The sequence below is a fragment of the Euwallacea fornicatus genome, chromosome 1 (genome assembly GCF_040115645.1).
Source record: "Euwallacea fornicatus isolate EFF26 chromosome 1, ASM4011564v1, whole genome shotgun sequence".
In the NCBI taxonomy this organism is placed as follows: Eukaryota; Metazoa; Arthropoda; class Insecta; order Coleoptera; family Curculionidae; genus Euwallacea; species Euwallacea fornicatus.
This window is the reverse complement of record NC_089541.1, coordinates 2,678,507-2,697,706: the sequence shown is the minus strand read 5'-3', so window position 1 is coordinate 2,697,706 and position 19,200 is coordinate 2,678,507. Positions and strand designations below refer to the sequence as shown.

Below are 19,200 nucleotides of genomic sequence, written 5' to 3'. Positions count from 1 at the left end.
CAGAATTCTGTATCTCTTCTAAAATGGCCTTCCTGTAGTCACGAATTTAATCCGATTGAAAATTTGTAAAATGACGTCAACAATACTTTGAGACAACAAAACATAAAAAATATTTCAGGTTTATTCGACGCTATTAAGTAAGTGTGGTACTCTATTCCTAAGGAACGTTGTCAAGTACTATTTAAGGCTGTGTCAAATCGGTGTTTGAACGTAGAAAAGAATAAACCATTACCCGCCTTGTTACCGTTTATTTTTCATTTTCTTTGTTTTTTTTTATATTGTTAATTCTTCAAATACATTCTTCCTAATCATATGTCCGAGGAGCTTGTCGACTTTTTTATGCAAAAGTGATTTTTTTTTGTTTTAATTATTGAAATGTTCTTAAAACTTGCATGTTTGACTTTTTTTTAATCTGATAAAAATCGTTAAAAACTGTTATTGTTTAAAGTTTACTGCCAAGGAATTTTATCTTCAATTTTTTTGTACGCCGTTCTTAATTCTATGGCCGCCACTGTACATCGATATCTATGATACCTCATCGAGAACTCAACAATTTTTTTCTAGACGAATCTAGGTTTCTATGCCATCTCTCCTTGGCAATTAACTGAAATATTCATTAAACATGATAATTTAACCGTAATTGGTACTAATTATCGTTCCAGGCCTAGCGTAACTCCCATGCAACCAGCGAGCCAATAGGTACCTATACCATGCATAACACATTTTATTTCCCATACCCATTAATGTGCTGTTAGTTGTTTGTGGTGATATTGCCGGTATTGCTCGGTGGTCCTGAAGGTCCCTCGCGGTGTTATATGATAAATTAACGTTCAGCTCAGGAGCAGGTACTCAGTGATGCCTTATTACGGTAAAATTGCCAAAATAAAACATATTACTCATTCACATATCTGTTGCACATGCCACATGACTCACGGCAGTAATTACTGATGTGTGACTGCGTCAGGTTTCAAGGGCAGTACCGGCTGAAGCACCTCACTAGACCCAAACATCTTCATATAGCTGGTAGTCTTAGCATCTTTCCAACTCTTAGCAGCAACCCTTAACTCAATGGCTGCCAGCTCTACCCTTTAAACCATACTACACTCAATCGCACAATTTTTCAGGTATCGGCCCAGTTCCCCTGAATAGTGCCAGCATGAGCAGTGGCCTGATCGTCGGACTAGTGGTGGCGGGCCTTGTGGCGTTTCTAATAATGGTGGATTTGATCTGCTTCTGCCTGTACAGGACCGGAGTGATCGCCCTGTGCTGCGACCGGGCTCGCAGGAAGAAAAAGGATGAAGAAGATCCCAAGCTTGGAAGGTATTTTTTTATTTTTTAAAATTTTTGCCCCACACTTAAACAAACACGAAGTCACGCTTTTCACCACTTACCAGCCAACATCACCGTTGCGAATTTTAGTTTATACAGTTGGCGATTTCCCCTGCCTTATTGCAGTTACAAAGCGGCACCGGCGCACCCGAATTCGCTCAATCTGCCACAACCGATCAAATTAGCTGGGACACCACTGTAAGATCTAAATGTTATATTTTTGAGCTTTTGTGAGCTTCCCTATTGAGCATGCATTAAGCATTCAGATTCGCTCGAGAACCTTAGTTTCCGGTAGAGCGCTGCAAAAATTGTTACTTTAATGTGCCCTAATTATACCCATAGTTCGTCTAGAATGAGTTAAAGTCTAGTAACCGCATGAACCAATAATATTTGTCTTGTTAGAGCCATTAAAAACCAAAAGAAATTCAGGTAGTTTCCGGGCATGGTTTAAGTCGTTTTCCGCTTAAAATTTACTTAAAAATACTTCTAAGAAGAAATAGTAACATGGGGCTTTACCAAGCTTCTATACCTTTAGATAATATATATAGGATATTTGCGAGTAGAATTAAAAGCGAAATTCCTTTTAGAACAGGAAAAAATGTGCTGCATCAAGAACCATCATTAATTCAACAAGTCAATTCAAAGTGAGCGAACTTTAAATCCTCACTGAATCAGCAACCTTCAAATCACCATTAGTTACATACTTTGAACCCCACACTAATTTCGACAGACTGGAGGTTTTAATTTTGGTATAAAAAGAAGTAACTTAAAATTTCAAAAAATTGGAATTCTGCTAACTCTCCAGATACTCTAGAAATTATCACTGACGTGGCATTTCTAACAACTCTGCAATTTTCCTTTTTTTTTCTATTTAATTTGTTGACTCGCCCTTATCAGAAGAAAATTATGATCTGTATGTCCCTGCAACTACCGGTTTTAAATATGCATGTTTCCACTCACAACTTACTCTTTGACATTTTCACGAATTTGAATTCAGTGTACGTACGCCCCTGATTATTTATATGTCGTGTATTCAGCCAATGTTTCCGAAAACCAGTGACGTACTAAATACTTAAATGGTTTATCAATACATTCACAAACGCACGTACTTCAAATAAGAGCGAGCCTTAACTATTTTATAGTTGCAGTCTATATGGGCCCCTGGGCACAGAAACGAATCGTACGGTTATGTTCGTCATTATTAAATCATCAGTAATTCACTAAGATTTATGTCCAACTATAAAGAACTTTCCTTCCTCAATTTTGAATATTTGACTTTAAACCCTCACTAATTTATCAAACCTTGAACTGATTTAAGAGACGATTTAAAAGGTATTAAGTAAATTCAAGATTTATATACTTAAGTTTTTTATCCCGCCTGTCTTTTGTTAGCATGACCCAAACTAAATCCTTACTAATTACAAAGGCACGAAATTGAGAATGTTTTTACTACTGAATCTTACGTTAATCACCGAGAGATTATAGATCCTTACCAAACCAACAAAGATTAATTTAAGGTGTATTTTCATCGAGGATACTCAGCTAAGTTTAATTGCACAGAACGTTTATTTTCTGCGATAAATAGTTTGTGAAATTTTATCGTTTACGCAGCAGTAAATACAACGAATATGAAGTAAGTAATAAAATTACAAAATGGAAATTTGCTGCATTAACTGCTTTATTCTATAATTATTTATGCTCAATTTCAGTCTCTATCTATCTGTAATAATCAATTGCAATCAGTGGAATGAACGGAAAGCAGATTTCCATTTTGTATATATACAGGGTTCGTTTCAAAACGAACCGCCAGAAATATCTCTTGATTGGGAGAAAAATTTTAAATAATAAAGTTATGTTTAAGTTTAATTTGATATTAGAGATAATTATATCACTCGCCCCCTCACCTCCAGCTACCACCACTTTGATGTTTTAAACGATCCCCCCATCGAGTGGCACATTATAGTAAACTGACTTTAATTTACTATGTAACAATACCAAGCAAATTGAAAACGGTTAACGGAGTCGAGTAAGAAGGAAAAGAGTGTACTAGTGAAAATAGCTTATTGACAATTGAGATCAATAATTAATTGTATTAAGTGCTTAACCTGAATCTGAACCATTATTACGGAGTCAATAATAAAGTCTGTTTCGAGAATGTCTCAATGAACAATTTTCGAAAAAATTGATTGACAGAAGAAGTACATTAAAAAGACCAGCGCGATCTCCAGATCTCAGTCTATTAGACGTTTTCCTATGAAATTATTTAACAAGTTAAGGGTTTAAAACTCCACTTAAAGCTATTCAAAAATTGAAAGATAGAATTTTCTAGGAATGAAGAAGTATTACCGGGCAAACTTTGATCAATGTTCGCAAAGCATTTGAAAACAGACTTTGTTATTGCCTCGCTAATACCAGTTCACACTTTGAGCACTTCATAAAATTAATTATTTGACCCCAATAAGCTATTATAAAAATACACATTTTGCTCTCTAATTCCTGACCCCATTAACTGATTTCAGTTTCCTTGTTACAGTTTGCATAGCAATTTCAATTCCGTTTGCAATAGTGTGCCATTCGATGGGTGGCGGTATTTAAAATATCAAAATTAAGGTAGCTGGAGGTGAGAAGATGACTGATTCAATTTCCTCTAATATCAAATTGAACTTTCACCTAGATATATAAAGAAACGTTTTTTTTATATTATTTAAAATTTTCCTCTTAATCAAGAGAAATTTTGGGTGGTTCGTATTAAAATTAACAATCTGTATATTCACGGTATCTACTTCTGCATAAACACTAAAATTTGGAAACTTGAGCTAAATTAGATGAAAATTTTTGTCCATGAAGTAACTAATTGCTACACAGACAAAAATTAAAAAATCAAAATGTTCACATATAAAAGTAATTAGAAATCAATATCAAAGTCGAAATCCAAATAATTCGATCCTGAAAGAGCATTGCTGTAGGTTTATAAAGCATGTCCCCGGATGAGGTTGCCAAGAGGAGAAAGCTAGGTATTTTGCCCTTTACAAGAAAAATGTTTTTTTTTTGTTCCAAAATGATTGAATTAGTTCTCACTCTTTTAATTTTTCTTTTCGTTAATTAAAAAAGTTTCAAGTCCATAAAATTTATTTTATTTTTTATTTATTCTTTTAATGTTAATTTAAAATTATCAGACTGGCATCATAGCTATTCAGAGAAAGTTATGAGGAAAAATAATACTTTCAGTGGCACAGGGCGATTTTATCTGATCACTTCTCCCTAAGTCCTAATAGGTTCCACTTATCCATGGCGCCTGGCGTCCTTATATTTGTATATATATATAATACACATATGACGAGGAAGATGATGGCATAAAAGACAGATAACCATAGGATAATGCGTGACAAAACACATGGCTACATTATGAAAACAAGAATTAATTTTTAAGAACTTTTTTTAATCAAATGGAACTGTTTTTCAGTGTTTCTCTGTAATGAAAGAGAAAATTGAAATGGTAAGAACTGATTCAAGAATTTTGGAACAAGTAAAAGCATTCATGAAGAATACATTTTTTTCGTAAAATGAGAACTAAGAAACTTTCTCTTCTTGGTAACCCCATCCGAAGACATACTCTTTATTCTACCTAGAGATAAGAAGCATAAAAATGTATCGTTCTAAAGATTTTAACCTTTGGTTCAGAAAAATTTGGCGCAAAAAGTGTAAATTTCTGTTCTCCACAGTTTTTAGAGTGCATTTTCATAATATCTAGAATCCATTTGAGATGTTTTTGTTATACTTTAATGTGTCGAATGAAAGGTCTTTCAACTTTTATTAAAAATATACCAAAATCTATGCCATTTTTATTTCCAGCGAAGAGAAAGAGCCTCTCAACCAACCAGCCGAAAAACCAGTAAGCGTAGAATTCGACGGACGACAAGTTTACACCAAACCTGGAGAAATTATCGGCAAACATTCGGCAGTGTAGTGCAATTTCGTTACTAATTTAAGTGCAACATTTATTATTAAGCTCTTTATTTGCCAAATGTGTTATAAAGACGTCGTAGGAGTTAAAAGGCACTAAATTTGAATTATTTAACTCCAAAAAGCTTAAGACCAAAAAAATCTAGCTCTCTTTAAACTCCTCTCTTGGTTTTCAATTCTCTATTAAAGGAGACAAAGCAAAACATGAATTATCATGACGCCCCTTTGACGAGATCGAATAAACTTGTAATGGCACTCTGCCAATAGATCAAGAGATATTGTCTGAAATTGAATAGACAGGAGTGGGTTTTACTATTAAATTAATGTCTTATACAATTATTATGTGCCAAACCGCTGCCTACTATTATAGCTGCATTGATGATAGGTGTTTGCACCTCTCAATTGTGCTTGCGCTCGTAATTAATCACGTGCAGAACCCAATTATTTCGTTAATGAGAAACGAGAGCTCTATCATAAGGCAGCGATATATTATTGTTGCTTTTGCTATGAAAGTATTGCAGGAAATTGCTAGGAAATAAGTATTTATGTTGTAGGTTTAAGTAAGCGTGCTACTTAGTGGAAGAGTCTCAATTAAATTCCGGAAACTTGAATCATTCCAGACGAATTATTATGTATTATTTCTACTTCTCACATCACTCACAACATCTCAATGAAAACGTACTTAATTATCTAATAATGTGTAATATTACAAGCTGTACCAAAGCGTAATTCTAGAAGTTGCTTGTTTTATTTAAAGCATTCATGTTTATAATATTATAGATGGATACTTGTATGTAGCTTTTGATATTATTTCAATAAAGTATATTTGTCCATATAAGTGTTTTACATCTGTGCCCAATGATGTCAATAATATTAAACTCAAAACTTGCTGAAAAGTTATATTTCATATAGAGATAATTGTCAGAAAAAAAGAAGATATACAGGTTGTCCATTTAATACCCTTCAGACTCCTATGCCTTTATTGGTGATTTCATTAAAAAGAAATAAATTATGGGGATGTATGTGAGACTAATGAAGGTAAATTTCAAAATTAGTCACGATCTTACAAGGTGTCCTAAAAAAGTAAAACGTCATAAGTTTCATTTTCTCAAATGGAAATACCTGCATTTTTTCACGTGATAGAATTCTCTCTCGCTCCTGTGTTAATTCCTAGCTTTTTGTTGCTCTGGCATACAGTGTGTCGAGGCTATGACATATTATAAATACGACATTATTTTATATGAAAAGGAAAAAAATTGAATTTTCTTTCGCTCTATATTATAAAAAAAAATCCGTCATTCTATTTGAAAAAAATCAAGAAAATTGAAGCAGAAAAGTTGAAAAGTAAAGTTGTTATTGTAAATACCCTGCGCGTATTTTTAGCTAGATAAATTTTCGTGTCTGCTAAGGTGATCTTACATGAAAATCCATCTTAAAATTATGAGAATTTAACTTATGCTAACTACGATTTTAATTTTTCCTACGAAGCACTGCAAATTACAAAAAGTTCAAATAAAATGTCATAGCCTTGAGCCACTGCATCCCAGGGCAATAAAAAGCTAGGAATTAACACAGGATCAAGAGAGCATTTTAGCACGTAAAAAAAGCTAGTAATCCCATTGCAAAAAATTAAACTTTATGATACCCTGCTGTTTTAGGGCATCCTATAGGGTCTTTAGTAATTTTAAAAGTTACCTTCATCAGTCTCATATACATCTATGAGTGATTTTTTTATTAAATAAAAATTAAACTTATAGGAGTCCAAGGGGCTTATAAATGGGCAGCTTGTATACGTTTTCAAGAATCAGTGAATCAGTAAAACTGGCCCTAACGGTTGAAATGTATGTACAAAAAGTCAATAAAAGTTGCAAAAATAAGCCCTAAAGTCAATCAACATCTTCAGGCCGGACCGGTAGATCTAGAGGAATTACAGACTTCTGATTGGCGTCTCGAGAAAGTGCTTTTCGCATATCTAGAAAGAATTATTACTCAATAAAGTTTTCCACCAAATGATCTACCATCTCACCATAGGCATCCTCATCAGGATCCCCAGAGTAATATTCCAATACTGTTCGATATACAATATAACCCAAATTAGTGTACATTTTTATAGCAACTTGATTACTGACTCTCACAAACAAATCAACGAAATAAGCCCTTTTCCTGGAAAATTGTTTTCAAAATTAAAAAAAAATACTCAGAATAATTATGGAAAATCTCTTACTTCTCGGACACATCCTCCAAATAACTCATTAACGTTGCAGCTAAACCCAATCGTCTGTAATCAGGGGAAACTGTGAGTGCTGTAACATGACCATGCCAATTTTCACCTACACCCTCAGCTTTACCCATAACTCAAATGGAAAAACAATGGTCATTAAGTATTATTTATCTTTAACATTTAAACTTCAATATACGCTATTTCAATTGTGCTTTAAATAACAACAAAACTTACTGTATCCCATAATTTCACCACTCGGAGATTCAGCTACTTGAAAATATTCGGGCCAATGTGCAAGATATTGCATATAGAAAGGCAGTCCATAGGTCTCAGTTAGAGGATCCAAATTTCTAAACAAATAAACTAATTCTTTACTGGTCATAAAATTACCAAGTGACACAGTAACGCCACAAACGGAGTATTAAAAGCTCTGTAGTTTTACTAATGAACTATTATGCATAACCATATGCTAACTCTGATATACTTGACAGTTGAACTTAAAAATCCTAGACAGACTTAAGCTTTTAAGTTCAGCTTTCGCCTATGGATCATATTGGCTAGTAGAACTTGAAAAGCAAATCGAAATTAATATAGTATTTGTTTAAGCAGAGGTCTCCATATATTATTTGAATACTTTATAATTTTTTGATGTATACAAGATGGGTAGGTACCAGTTATATATGTATATATGTTTCAGAACCAAATCCAGATTTACAATAAGAAAATTGATCAAATTAAATTTGATATCACTAGTTCAACAGATCTTGCAGACCTAAAATCAAATTGATTATGTCCTTTCATACATCTACTCACTTTTTTGGAAATCATAAAATTAGGCCCTCTCAAAGACGGTACAGCTTGGCAATGTACCTTCTTGTATGAATGACACCAAATTTGCCTTTTTTTAGTTCTTTGGTTAAGATATCATTCTGAGAATATCAGAGGATTATGTGGGCAAGCAGAAGACTTATATAGGTATTGCCAATTCAAGTGGAAACTTAAGGATTGTGCAACTATGAAAAAAAACATATAAGGTGTAATATACCATTGACAAACGTCTAAGAAATGTTTTAGGAAGCCAGCAGCTCATGTGAGAAGGCAGTCCACTGTTACTAGATCTCTCACTGTTTCAAAATGTTTACTAATATAAGTTATAGTTATGGATTAATCTTTTTTTTTATTTATTTACATTACTGCTTTTTGTTCTGATATTTTTTTAAATTACCATCGATGCTTGAGCAGTAAAATTGATACTAAAACAAACATCGAAGTAGAGACATGGGCTAAATTGACTCTGCCTATGTTAGCCACTAACTTCCCAATCCTCTTTATTGGACTTTATTGTAGGCATATTATACCATATTAAACTTTATGTGGTCCTTCTTCCACTTGCGCAATCTCTTTGTTTTCACTTGAACTGGTGGTATCTACATAATGTGCAAGGTACCACAAGAAGAAAAGAGAAACTTTAACCAGACCCAATGTAAATTGGTGAGGAAAATATGATAGAAATTTGTGAGAGAGGCTGGTAATAATGTGAATTATTTCTTGTTTGTCCACTTATAAGTAACAGAAATGTAGTCTCATTGCAGTCTCCATTACATGATATATGGTTAATTGGTACACTTGTGTGATTAAAAATTATTTGCCCAAACTTTTGGCTTTTATCTGGGGATCATTAGTGATCAGGTGAGTTCAGTTTCTAACTGAAACAATTTAAAGTATTTCGTAATCTCAAATGACTAAGTGTGCCTTAAATGGAAGCACCAATTTTAAACTCTGCATATAATGTTCTCTTAAATGTAGGTTTTTGAATTTGATAAACCACTAGACAATATATCTAAAAGGTTTTAAAATATATAATTTTTAAATAATTTTGGGGATCAAAAATAAACAGCCATACTATCCAGATTAAGCATGATACTCTAATTTATAAATTTATAAGATGATGAATAGTTCAAATTATAGGTACCCTGTATAATGACAAAGAATTAATTGTACTTCAAAATACATGAAATAAATGAAAAAAATATAACAAAAAACCTAGTACTTACACATTATTGAACTTGTACATGTCATCGCAAGTAAAAGGCCGAAGAGTGGTCATTTTAACAGAAGAATGGTAATATTTTTATTGATTAGACAAAAGTAAAAACCAATAATTAAAATACTATATGAACAGCGAACTTTGTATAATTAATTAATAATTAAAAGTAAAAAAGTAAGTCGTACAAAAGTCTAATGGACGAATACACAAACACACATAATAGATAACCTCACTTTTCAAATGTTCGGCACTTACACTTAGACCCGACATTGGTGTTTTCAAAGGCTTATCGGGGTTGTGTACATTAATAATGTTATGTAGACATATACAGAAAGAGTAGATATTGGAGGAGAAAAATTAAAATGAACCCTTAATTTCCTAAATGTAAAAGCTCATTTTATATAAAACAAGCAGTACTTCAATAAAATTACCAAAAGAAATTTTTTTTTAGCAAACTAGAGCACATCAAACTATTGAAAAGGTAATTTGAGTACAAAAGTGCTGCCCTCTAACGGTGTCTAGTATTAACTTTTGACTATCCCGAAGCCGCCATTTTCTTTTCCATGCGAGTCTGCTTCGAAAGACAGGTTAGCATTATTTTCCTCAAATTTTTACTTATATTAGAAGAAATTAAAGGTAATCTTAAGTTTACGATTTAAGCTCTCCATCCCCAGTTCATTTAACACAAATATCACATAAAGTACTCTTTATAATTAACAAAATACGTCAGTATTTGTTAGTCGCCAGCAGCATGCCATGCAACATGGTCTTCGAGTTTCAATCAAGTTTTTTAACAAATTTAAAATGTTACCCCGTATTATTTTCAGAAAAATGCCCTCCGTAACGCTGAAAGACGTTGATCAGCACAAATTCGTTAAAGCCTTTTCTCAATTCTTAAAGAAGTAAGTACCACCTAACCTCATACATAAACATCCACATTTAGCTAAATCTGTAACTCAACAATACCAAGTTTCTTTCCAGAACTGGCAAGCTAAGGGTACCAGAATGGATTGATCTAGTTAAAACTTCAAGGGCAAAAGAATTGGCCCCATATGACCCTGACTGGTTTTATGTTAGATGTGCTGCTGTGATCAGACACATCTACATTAGGAACCCCATCGGAGTGGGTTCCATAACCAAAATCTTTGGTAGTCGAAAACGTAATGGAACCAAACCTTCTCATTTCTGCAGATCTGCTGGCAGCATTGCTCGCAAATCTTTGCAAAGTCTGGAAGGTAATGCTCTCATAGTTTTGGTTGTGTTTTTTTAATAGTGTTTGATTTAATAGGACTTAAATTGATTGAAAAATCTGCTGATGGAGGAAGAAAGCTTACGCAACAAGGAAGGAGGGATGTGGATCGTATTGCGGCACAGGTGAAAGCTAAGGAAAAAAGGGCTCTTAAAGCCAGTGCAGTTTTGACATTGTAATAAGTGTTAATATAAAGTAAATTGAAGTTGTTGTGTTTTTTTTATCAATATTCCTTGGATAATTCTTAAAATGATAGCAATAAAACAAAAATAGTGCTTCTTAAAGTATTATAATCACAGAATAAACAGATTGAGATCCTGTGCACAATAAATAGCTTAAAATGGCCATCTTGAAGCTATAAACACATGTGCATAACAAACATAATATATTGTACAATGAAAATCACAGTTAAAAACACTTAACAAAACAAAGACCAAAAATCAAAACCTCTAACAGAAGCATCTAAACATTAATACAACAGGCATTGATAGTCTATTCTAAATTTCAGTCTGGAAGATAACTTTTGCAGCTCATAGTTCCTCTTAAATAATATAGCCTCAGAGTTTAGATTTAGACATTAATTATAATATTCACTGTTGGCACAATATATTTTTGTATATAATTTACAGTGGTGTGCCAGTAAAATGGCAATAACTATTAGAAAACAGTCTCTTCTGAGAATATTATCAAATTAACATTAAGTTAATTTTAAAGTGCTTCAATAAAATTTTGAAATACTAACTGTAATAGAAGAGTATATTATCTCGGTGCAGTCATTTTCCACGCTCTAAGACAAAATACAAGTTTAGTTTATTAAATATTACAACAATATAACTCATACAAGATGATTTTAAGGAGCGAAACCTATAAGTTTCTTGTGGAGTATGGCCTGTTTTATTGTTTTCTTTCACCCCAAAACACCAAACTGTTGCGATAAATTCACCCTGCATGAAAGATCCATATAGTAATATACCTAAGTATATGAAAAGATTTTTAATAGAAATTAGAGATTCTATCTATCACAATACATACTCAGTCGGGGAATTAACCTAAATATCTAGATGGAGAGAGAATTAACGTCTTGTAACACTTAAGGGGCACTACAATAATAATATAGTTTAGTACGAGCATTAAGCAGTGGGGGCTTATTCTCTACAAATATTGAGATAAAGGTTCGAAATCGAGAGAAACACTCTAAATGCGTAGGTAAACAGCTCTAAAGTCGTTAATTCATTAAATACTCCTTAATTATGAAGTTTGAAGCTGAATTAAGATAAAATTTCAACCTTAAAGCCTTAAGGCAACAATAGATTAATAAATGGGCCTCTAAAGGTTGGTTTGTGTAGGGTTAGCTTCCGTGCAGGCTTCGTTGCCATTTTGTCTAAGCCAATGCCTCAAATTCCGAGTTCTTTCTATTAGGGTTGTTGTCGCACCCTAAAAAATAAAGAAAAACCGTAGACTGCGACAATTAAAAATTGAAAAGTCGCAGAGACGTAAATCGAAAAATTGCCGTTTAGAAATAATTTTGTCGCATTTTGGTTGCATATTTCAAAATTTAATTAATCGTAAATCACCAGAACAGCAACGAGTTTAAGAATGGTAAGCCAAAACACGTATTTCAGAATTAACTTCCATGGGGACCATTTATGGAAATGTAAAAATTTTACAATGAAAGAAGGGCTCAAAAGGCCCATTAAGGTTGAAACAGACATTTGGAAAGAACAGTCCAAAGGAGGAGGATTTTTTATTTTACCTGCGAGGCATGAGTAACAACCGTACTTTGAGCATTTGCCAAAGCAACATGTTGTCTATAATTATGCAATCTGTCCGCTAAAGTAGGAATAGAAGGAGGAGCTGGTACATTCGCTGATCCGGCTAAAACTGGCCAACCAAGATCTGGGTACACTAGCGGAGGAATCACTAAACAAATAAATGTAATAAAATAAACACAACTAAAGTTCTTCTTATACCTTGAGCAATGCTCGTCTGCTGCTGCTGCGTTCTCAAAACATCCCAAATTTCCCTGATCTCTGAATTCAAATTTTCCAAGCTCTGGATAATCTCTGAAGGCTCCTGGAACTCCGACTTGGAAATCGCCTTAGGGTGGTGGTTATTAATGGCAATCTCTGCTGCAAGAAATTCAGTAGAACTGATGCCCGAGCTGGCACTGTGGGACGAAATATCGCTCAAAGTTGCATCGTCCAATTTGCTTTGGTCGTTTTGAACGTTGGCCCTATGCAGGGATTGTTCCAAATGGCGAAGCCTAATCACCTTTTCGCCAAGAAGACTTCGAGTGCGGTGCAGGTTAACCTCCATATCTGTCAGTTCTTTTTCTTCCTGACAAAGTTGCTGCAAGGTGTGCCTGGCCATTGATCCGTGCTTCAGCTTCAGCTCCTTTTGGCGCTGCTGAAAGAGTGCTTTCTGGCTCCTCAAGCTCTCTTTTGCTCGCTTAATTGAGTCACGCTCCAAGTGGATTCTGTGCCGGAAGAACTCCAATTCTGAGCTACCCTCGAATTTTTGACCATCAGAAAACGGGTATCTGCAAGAAATTTGTTAGCAACCTACGTTGCTAACACTCTAAACAAATACCTCAAATGATAGGTGTCACTCTGAGAATTCTGAGGAAACTGATCTTCCAAGTCTTCAAGTTTCTGCAATTGCTTCCTCAAATTTTCTACAGGGGAACAAGACCTTTGATGATTCCTTCTAGATTTAGAACTCAAGTTGTTGGTTTTCACTGTAGAGGAACTCTTAAGCCTAGCCTCAAATGTATTAGTATTCGATAACAAGAACCTGTAATTGCAAAATCTCACCTGGAAAACAACTTTTTTTTTCCTTTTGCAGGATTAGTGCTATCAGACGAGTCATTTTGATTGGCTTTCTCATCGCTCTGATAGCAGTTGTCACTCACTGATGTGTCCAACTCCTGCACTTTAAATATTTTGGCGTCAGTTTTGATGTTGTTTGACGGTGTCGGTGGTTTATCGAGCAAAATTTTCTTCGAAGGTGAGTTTAAAGGTGTTCTGAAGAAGCAGAAATGTTTTAAGTGACTTTCATACGGAGGTTTTAAGGGGTACCTTTCTTTATTGTTTGAATGGCTCTGCTCAGTTTCAGAGCCTGTAGTATTGGTAGTAGTGTTGTTGGTGCTATTTTGCTCCTTTCGACGGTTTCGCTTGTCGAGCGACAGTTTCACTTCGGTTTTCAACCTGTAACAATTGTTGCGAAATTTGAAAACAGGAAACCAAATTGATAACAATGGCGTGATTTTAAGAATTTCTAGTCCTTGTATATAAATATGAATATCCAGTATATCCTTTTAAGCGCATACTATGACTAATATTAAAAAAATGGCTTACCTTAGATATTTCTCCTTCAAACATCGATATTTATCCTCCAAAAGCCGCTTTTCGCACCGAATTTTTTCAAACTGCCTGTCATCTCCGGAATTCTTGCTTTTTAAAGATTCTCCCTCCTTCAGAAATAAATTTCTCATTTCTGTCATTTCAGCCTGGTGGTCCTGCTTCAGAATCTGCTCCTATTTAAATGGCTATTACGTTATTTTTCCTTCTTGAAAAAATGTCCCAACCTCAACTAAAAACTCCCGTTTTAACTCTTCAATTAAAATCGAATGGTTCTGACGTAGTTGTTCTATTTCGGCGTTATGGTTTAAAATAAAATCGTCTTTTTGCTTTTCCACACGTTCAGCCAATTCCTTCTCAATTTCCACCAATTTATCTTCATAATACTTCTCCAACTCCTCCTTCTTAAACTGCAAAACCTTTATCAAATGCAACTCAATATTATACATATATAAAAGTACCTCATAATGTTGCTTAATCCTCTCTTGTTCCCCTTTTAGTTTACCATCCACTTCTTCCGCTAATTCCTTAATTCGCCTATCAAAATTCAGTCTTTCTTCTTTGGTCCTGGCGTCCAACTGGCTTTTAAGACTATCTACTTCAGTCTTTATAATTTGTTCATGCTTAAGTTTTTCTTCCTGCAAAACCAAATTATTTACTGTAATTAAACGTAGGGAGAAAAAAAACAATTTTAACCTCCAAAATCGTGTCCAACTCATGTTTATGAGACTCCTCCAGCTTTAGCTTAAAATTAACCAACTCCCCATTTTTCTCCTCCCACAGTTTCTGCTTAAATTGGGCCACTTTCTTATCAGCTCTGGCCTCAAAATAGGATTTCACCCTTTCATCGGGACTAGAATCACTATCACTGTGAAACATATTTCCCACCTTCTTAAGTTCTAGTTTTTCCAGGCTTTTTGTGTCCTCGTCCGACTCCGAACCTAATCATTATGTGTAAACAAATTTCTATACAAAAACGATTAAATCACCTGGATAGTTGATTGTTAATTTGGGTGTAACAAAGTCAGGAGGCACTTTTATCAGTCTCAAAGTACCTCCCGACTTTTCTGGAACTGGAGACACAGAAAAGCGGTTTTTTGACATTCCAACCACCTCGTCTTTAGGTTGCTTGTCACTATTAATAATCTCCTCTTCGCTCGAGCTCTTGTCCGAAAAAGTAATACCTACGTCGGTCATATTTTCCAAATTAAAACGTACACTTTTCTTGTCATCATCATCCTTATCAGATCGGTCAGCTAGGGATACCTTTAAAGATAATAAGCCTTACTGAAATATTTTAAACAGGTATCTAAATACCTTGTCAAAATCCATGCTCTTTGAATGTTCAATAGCCCTCAAGATACTCTTAGGCGCGTCCAGCCCTTCACTTCTTTGAGCAGGACTAGGAATAGGTTCACCTTTCTTGGTATTTGATTTCAAAAACATGGAGCCTCCCCCTGTTACTTTGAGTTCCATTCTTTCCAACACTTTTGGATGTTTATCAAACACTCCCACCTCCTTGTTCTCCTCATCAAAGCTACTGAATTTGTGTAAAAATTTGTTGCTACCAACTAAAATATCTTCTGAGCGTTGTTTAAGTAGTTTAGATTCATGTCGAGGGCTATGGGCGGGACTCAGTTTTAGGGGCGATAGACGTATGTCTCGTTTTCTAGAAACTAAAAATCGCCTTTAAATACTCCCTGAATAAAGCAATATAAAGATTACCTAAAGAAAGAGGTTGTAATTTCTGAACATCAGCCAGAGACTCCTCAAAGCTCTTAAGTTCATCTTCTTTTGCGTAAGTCGCATCTTCGGTAGGTTCATTTAACGACAAAGACTGACTTTCAGCTCGAGCTTTTTTGACCAAACTACGATATACGTCGTCCAGAGGGTGTTCCCATTGAGTTTTCTTGGTTGTTAAGTTGTAGTAGTAATATGATTTCGATTTCTCATCGTAGCTACAGCGAAGAGGGGGTTATTAAGTAAAATAAGAAATATGCTTTAATTTATTGTTATTCAAGAATAAATAGGAGTATTTAAAAGAACAATAGAAATAAAGATCCCATTTTTAAGGTAAATGATATTTTTCTTTGGACACCGTGAGTAATCCGAAATAAAAGTTCAAAAATAGTGTTTAATGGATATTAAGTTGCCTGCTTCTCCAGTATATTAGGTAAAATATGACCGGTTGTTATATTTATCCTTATTCGCCTACGCATGTCGTAATGCATCAGAGAAAGACCGACAGCAACATGCGGTCATTTTTTGTCTTGAAAGCAATCATCTATACTATTTTTCTCAAAAATCGTGAAAATACTAACACTATAATAATTGTTATTTTAATTTTAAACCATCCCTGATAATTAATAATGATAATTAATCAATTCAAACAAATCAATACACAAACAAAAACTTTTTTTAAGCCAACGGAACAACTCCAACATTCTCCCTATAACTATGTATGTGCAATAAAGATAAAATAAAAATTAATGTCACCATTTGACATCTCTCAACAAATCAATAAGAATTTCTAACCTCACTTTCTGTAGCACGTTAAGAAAACAAACAACCACGGAAACAATTCCGTATTTTCTAAAATTTTCTTTAAATTTCTAGAGAAAAATACACATTTCAAATAGTTTTACATTTAAAGAATATCATACAACAAACTCAATTAAAATCAGTTGAAAATATAAAATAAAAACATCCTTTAAATGCAAATCTAATGAGGTTTCTTGGGAACAATGTCATAAAACACCATACAACATTACTACCCTGTAGAATTTTCCTGAAAAACTTATTTTCCAATTCAGAAGATAAAATGAGTAATATTTCAATAAACAAAAAACTTAAATACAATGGGAAATCAAAGAAACGCCAATGGGAAGATAGGAGAACAGACAAAGGGGTTGGTCTAGGACCAAAAGTACCTAAAATTGAGGAAAACAACAAAGAAGACATAAATAAAACTGATGACAAAACAGAGAAAATCAAAAGGCGTAAATTTGCTGTGCTCATGGGATATTCAGGTGTGGGCTATTGGGGAATGCAAAGAAATCGTGGTACTCAAACCATAGAAGAAGACCTATTTAAAGCTTTATTTGACGCGGAATTCATCAATAAAGAGTGTTATGATGTGGTGCAAAATATGCAATTTCAGAGGGCTGCCCGGACTGACAAAGGAGTAAGTGCAGCACGGCAAGTAGTTTCCATGAAACTTGGAGAGAATTTTGATATTAGTAAAGTGAATGAAAAGCTCCCTGAAAAAATCAGGCTGTTTGCTGCTAAAAGAGTCACCAAAGGTTTTAATTCTAAAAGCCAATGTGATTTTCGGACATACATATATGTTCTACCTACAATTGCTTTTGCAGACACTGAGAAACCACAAAAAGCTTTCAGGATAAAGGAAGAAACTCTAAAAGAAATCAATGAGATATTGCAATTATATGTTGGGACTAAAAATTTTCACAATTTCACTGTGAAAAAGAAGCCAAATGATCCAAGTGCAAAAAGATTCATTAAATCTTTTGAATGTGAACCTCCATTTGTGAAAGATAATGTGGAATTTTGTGCATTAAAAGTGTATGGACAAAGCTTCATGATGCATCAAATCAGAAAAATGGTAGGATTAGTTTTAGCTGTTGTCAGAGGTATGACTACACAGAATACAATAATTAAAGCATTTACTTATGAAACTGTCAATGTGCCGAGGGCTCCAGGTAATTGTTATTGAGTCAGTATGTACAGACTTAAGGATTTTTCTTCAGGTTTGGGATTGTTTTTGGATTATGTGCATTATGAAAGGTACAACTATCGTTATGGTGAAGATGGAATGCATGAAAAACTCATATGGGAAGAGGTTGAAAATGATGTAAAAGAATTTAAGGAAAAGCATATTTTACCTACAATTTTGAATACAGAAATAAATGAAGAGGCTATGGTATGAATTTCATAATATAAGCTTATTGAATTTCTGAATATTATGTTTAAAGATGTGGTGGATTCAAAATAAACTTGCTAGGCATTCTTATGATAAAACAGATGAAAAAGATGAAAGTGATGATGAGACTGCTGGGGATGATGATGGGGAGGAACAAGATAATTCTCACAATGAATCTGCACAGGCTGCACCAGATACAAATGAGCACATCGAAAATAAACTGTAATTGTATTTTGTTTAATAGACATTTAGAAATATTTGTTGTTTTAGATTTTTTATAAGATAAATCCTTTGTGCTATTTGAAAAAAAATCCTTCAACCACTTGTTGCAGTAAAACCTTAGGACTATTACAAATTAAATAAGTCATCTTTCATAGTAAAATGTTTGTCTCTTTCTCAAAATGATTTGAAATATGAAGTAGGTACCTACCATGGTTTCCATCCAGCAGGCAAAGCTTTCATAAGTCCTTCAGTAGCTAGTGGAAGTAGTTGAGGTTCAGAATCTGGATCAATCCCGATCTTGACTGCATAATCTTTTATTTCTATAAGATTAAAAACTAATATGTATTAAAAAAAAAGATAGTAAATAATGATATTTTAAGGAAAGGAATTAACAAAGCCAAAGGATCTTTGTATTTCATAGTTTCTCATTGAATTAACTTTATTCACATTAATCAATTGAGGAACTACTCTTTCAAATATTAACACATTTTTATGGATATCAAAAGACCAGACAACGACACTTCAATTTTCTCTAATCCTCCAAAATAATTGAAATTACAATAATATTGGGGCTACAAACAATATGTAAACAAACTGTTCCCTACCTTGTACCGAAGGGTGGCTGGTTTCATCAAACACTTCTTCGCACACTGTAGACATGATTGTCTTGGTCTATTGTCTCTATTTACTCGGAAAAATATTTTTAATCATTTTATTGGGTTTTTCTCGTTTAGAGCTCTTAAAAAAATCCAAAAAACCCATTCTTTTGAATTTAAAATTAGAGAATATTTAAGCATCGATCGAAAATCGTTGGATGTTGACACTGACAATTGACAGATAATATGAATTCAGAGTTTATGTAGCTGCCCT

The 19,200-nt window shown here is 34.0% G+C and overlaps 5 protein-coding genes across 13 annotated transcripts in view; 3 read left to right on the top strand and 2 right to left on the bottom strand.

Annotated features, from left to right (window-relative positions):
- The window catches only part of Fas2 (fasciclin 2), a 101,488-nt gene extending 95,358 nt beyond the window's left edge, over nucleotides 1–6,130 (top strand). For 3 of the 5 annotated variants that reach the window (XM_066286106.1, XM_066286145.1, XM_066286135.1), the window contains 3 exons: nucleotides 1,125–1,320; nucleotides 1,420–1,527; nucleotides 5,182–6,130. In XM_066286106.1, coding sequence (XP_066142203.1) covers nucleotides 1,125–1,320; nucleotides 1,420–1,527; nucleotides 5,182–5,296 — 419 coding nt within the window. In that variant the 3' untranslated portion in view covers nucleotides 5,297–6,130. The remainder of the gene's footprint in view (nucleotides 1–1,124; nucleotides 1,321–1,419; nucleotides 1,528–5,181) is intronic. The other 2 variants (XM_066286117.1, XM_066286127.1) reach the window with 2 other exon arrangements.
- Nucleotides 6,131–6,177: 47 nt separating this feature from the next.
- Naa20A (N-alpha-acetyltransferase 20 A) lies at nucleotides 6,178–9,782 on the bottom strand. The gene is made up of 5 exons (XM_066286205.1): nucleotides 9,568–9,782; nucleotides 7,748–7,863; nucleotides 7,517–7,646; nucleotides 7,319–7,455; nucleotides 6,178–7,264 (listed from the first exon to the last, which is right to left on the bottom strand). The coding sequence occupies exons 1-5, from the start codon at nucleotides 9,618–9,620 to the stop codon at nucleotides 7,179–7,181; spliced, it is 522 nt and encodes a 173-aa protein (XP_066142302.1). The 5' UTR covers nucleotides 9,621–9,782; the 3' UTR covers nucleotides 6,178–7,178.
- Nucleotides 9,783–10,054: 272 nt separating this feature from the next.
- On the top strand, nucleotides 10,055–11,014 carry LOC136341336 (small ribosomal subunit protein eS19-like). Of its 2 annotated transcripts, none has more exons than XM_066286217.1 (4): nucleotides 10,055–10,147; nucleotides 10,388–10,462; nucleotides 10,542–10,795; nucleotides 10,849–11,014. In XM_066286217.1, the coding sequence occupies exons 2-4, from the start codon at nucleotides 10,392–10,394 to the stop codon at nucleotides 10,986–10,988; spliced, it is 465 nt and encodes a 154-aa protein (XP_066142314.1). In that variant the 5' UTR covers nucleotides 10,055–10,147; nucleotides 10,388–10,391; the 3' UTR covers nucleotides 10,989–11,014. The 2 variants fall into 2 exon arrangements, with proteins under 2 accessions (XP_066142314.1, XP_066142321.1); XM_066286224.1 differs by having other exon boundaries at nucleotides 10,055–10,196.
- Nucleotides 11,015–11,390: 376 nt separating this feature from the next.
- Cep164 (centrosomal protein 164) lies at nucleotides 11,391–19,152 on the bottom strand. Of its 4 annotated transcripts, XM_066286099.1 has the most exons (16): nucleotides 18,936–19,152; nucleotides 18,539–18,650; nucleotides 15,894–16,126; nucleotides 15,486–15,844; nucleotides 15,241–15,434; nucleotides 15,158–15,198; nucleotides 14,865–15,109; nucleotides 14,630–14,806; nucleotides 14,396–14,578; nucleotides 14,166–14,344; nucleotides 13,887–14,015; nucleotides 13,623–13,832; nucleotides 13,399–13,566; nucleotides 12,780–13,348; nucleotides 12,563–12,729; nucleotides 11,391–12,243 (listed from the first exon to the last, which is right to left on the bottom strand). In XM_066286099.1, exons 1-16 carry the CDS (start codon nucleotides 18,988–18,990, stop codon nucleotides 12,136–12,138), a joined length of 3,129 nt encoding a protein of 1,042 aa, XP_066142196.1. In that variant the 5' UTR covers nucleotides 18,991–19,152; the 3' UTR covers nucleotides 11,391–12,135. The 4 variants fall into 4 exon arrangements, with proteins under 4 accessions (XP_066142196.1, XP_066142179.1, XP_066142188.1 ...); XM_066286082.1 differs by having other exon boundaries at nucleotides 15,158–15,434; XM_066286091.1 differs by having other exon boundaries at nucleotides 12,780–13,312; nucleotides 15,158–15,434.
- On the top strand, nucleotides 16,695–18,365 carry Pus1 (Pseudouridine synthase 1). The gene is made up of 3 exons (XM_066286192.1): nucleotides 16,695–17,887; nucleotides 17,936–18,108; nucleotides 18,161–18,365. Exons 1-3 carry the CDS (start codon nucleotides 16,894–16,896, stop codon nucleotides 18,332–18,334), a joined length of 1,341 nt encoding a protein of 446 aa, XP_066142289.1. The 5' UTR covers nucleotides 16,695–16,893; the 3' UTR covers nucleotides 18,335–18,365.
- Nucleotides 19,153–19,200: the final 48 nt, after the last annotated feature.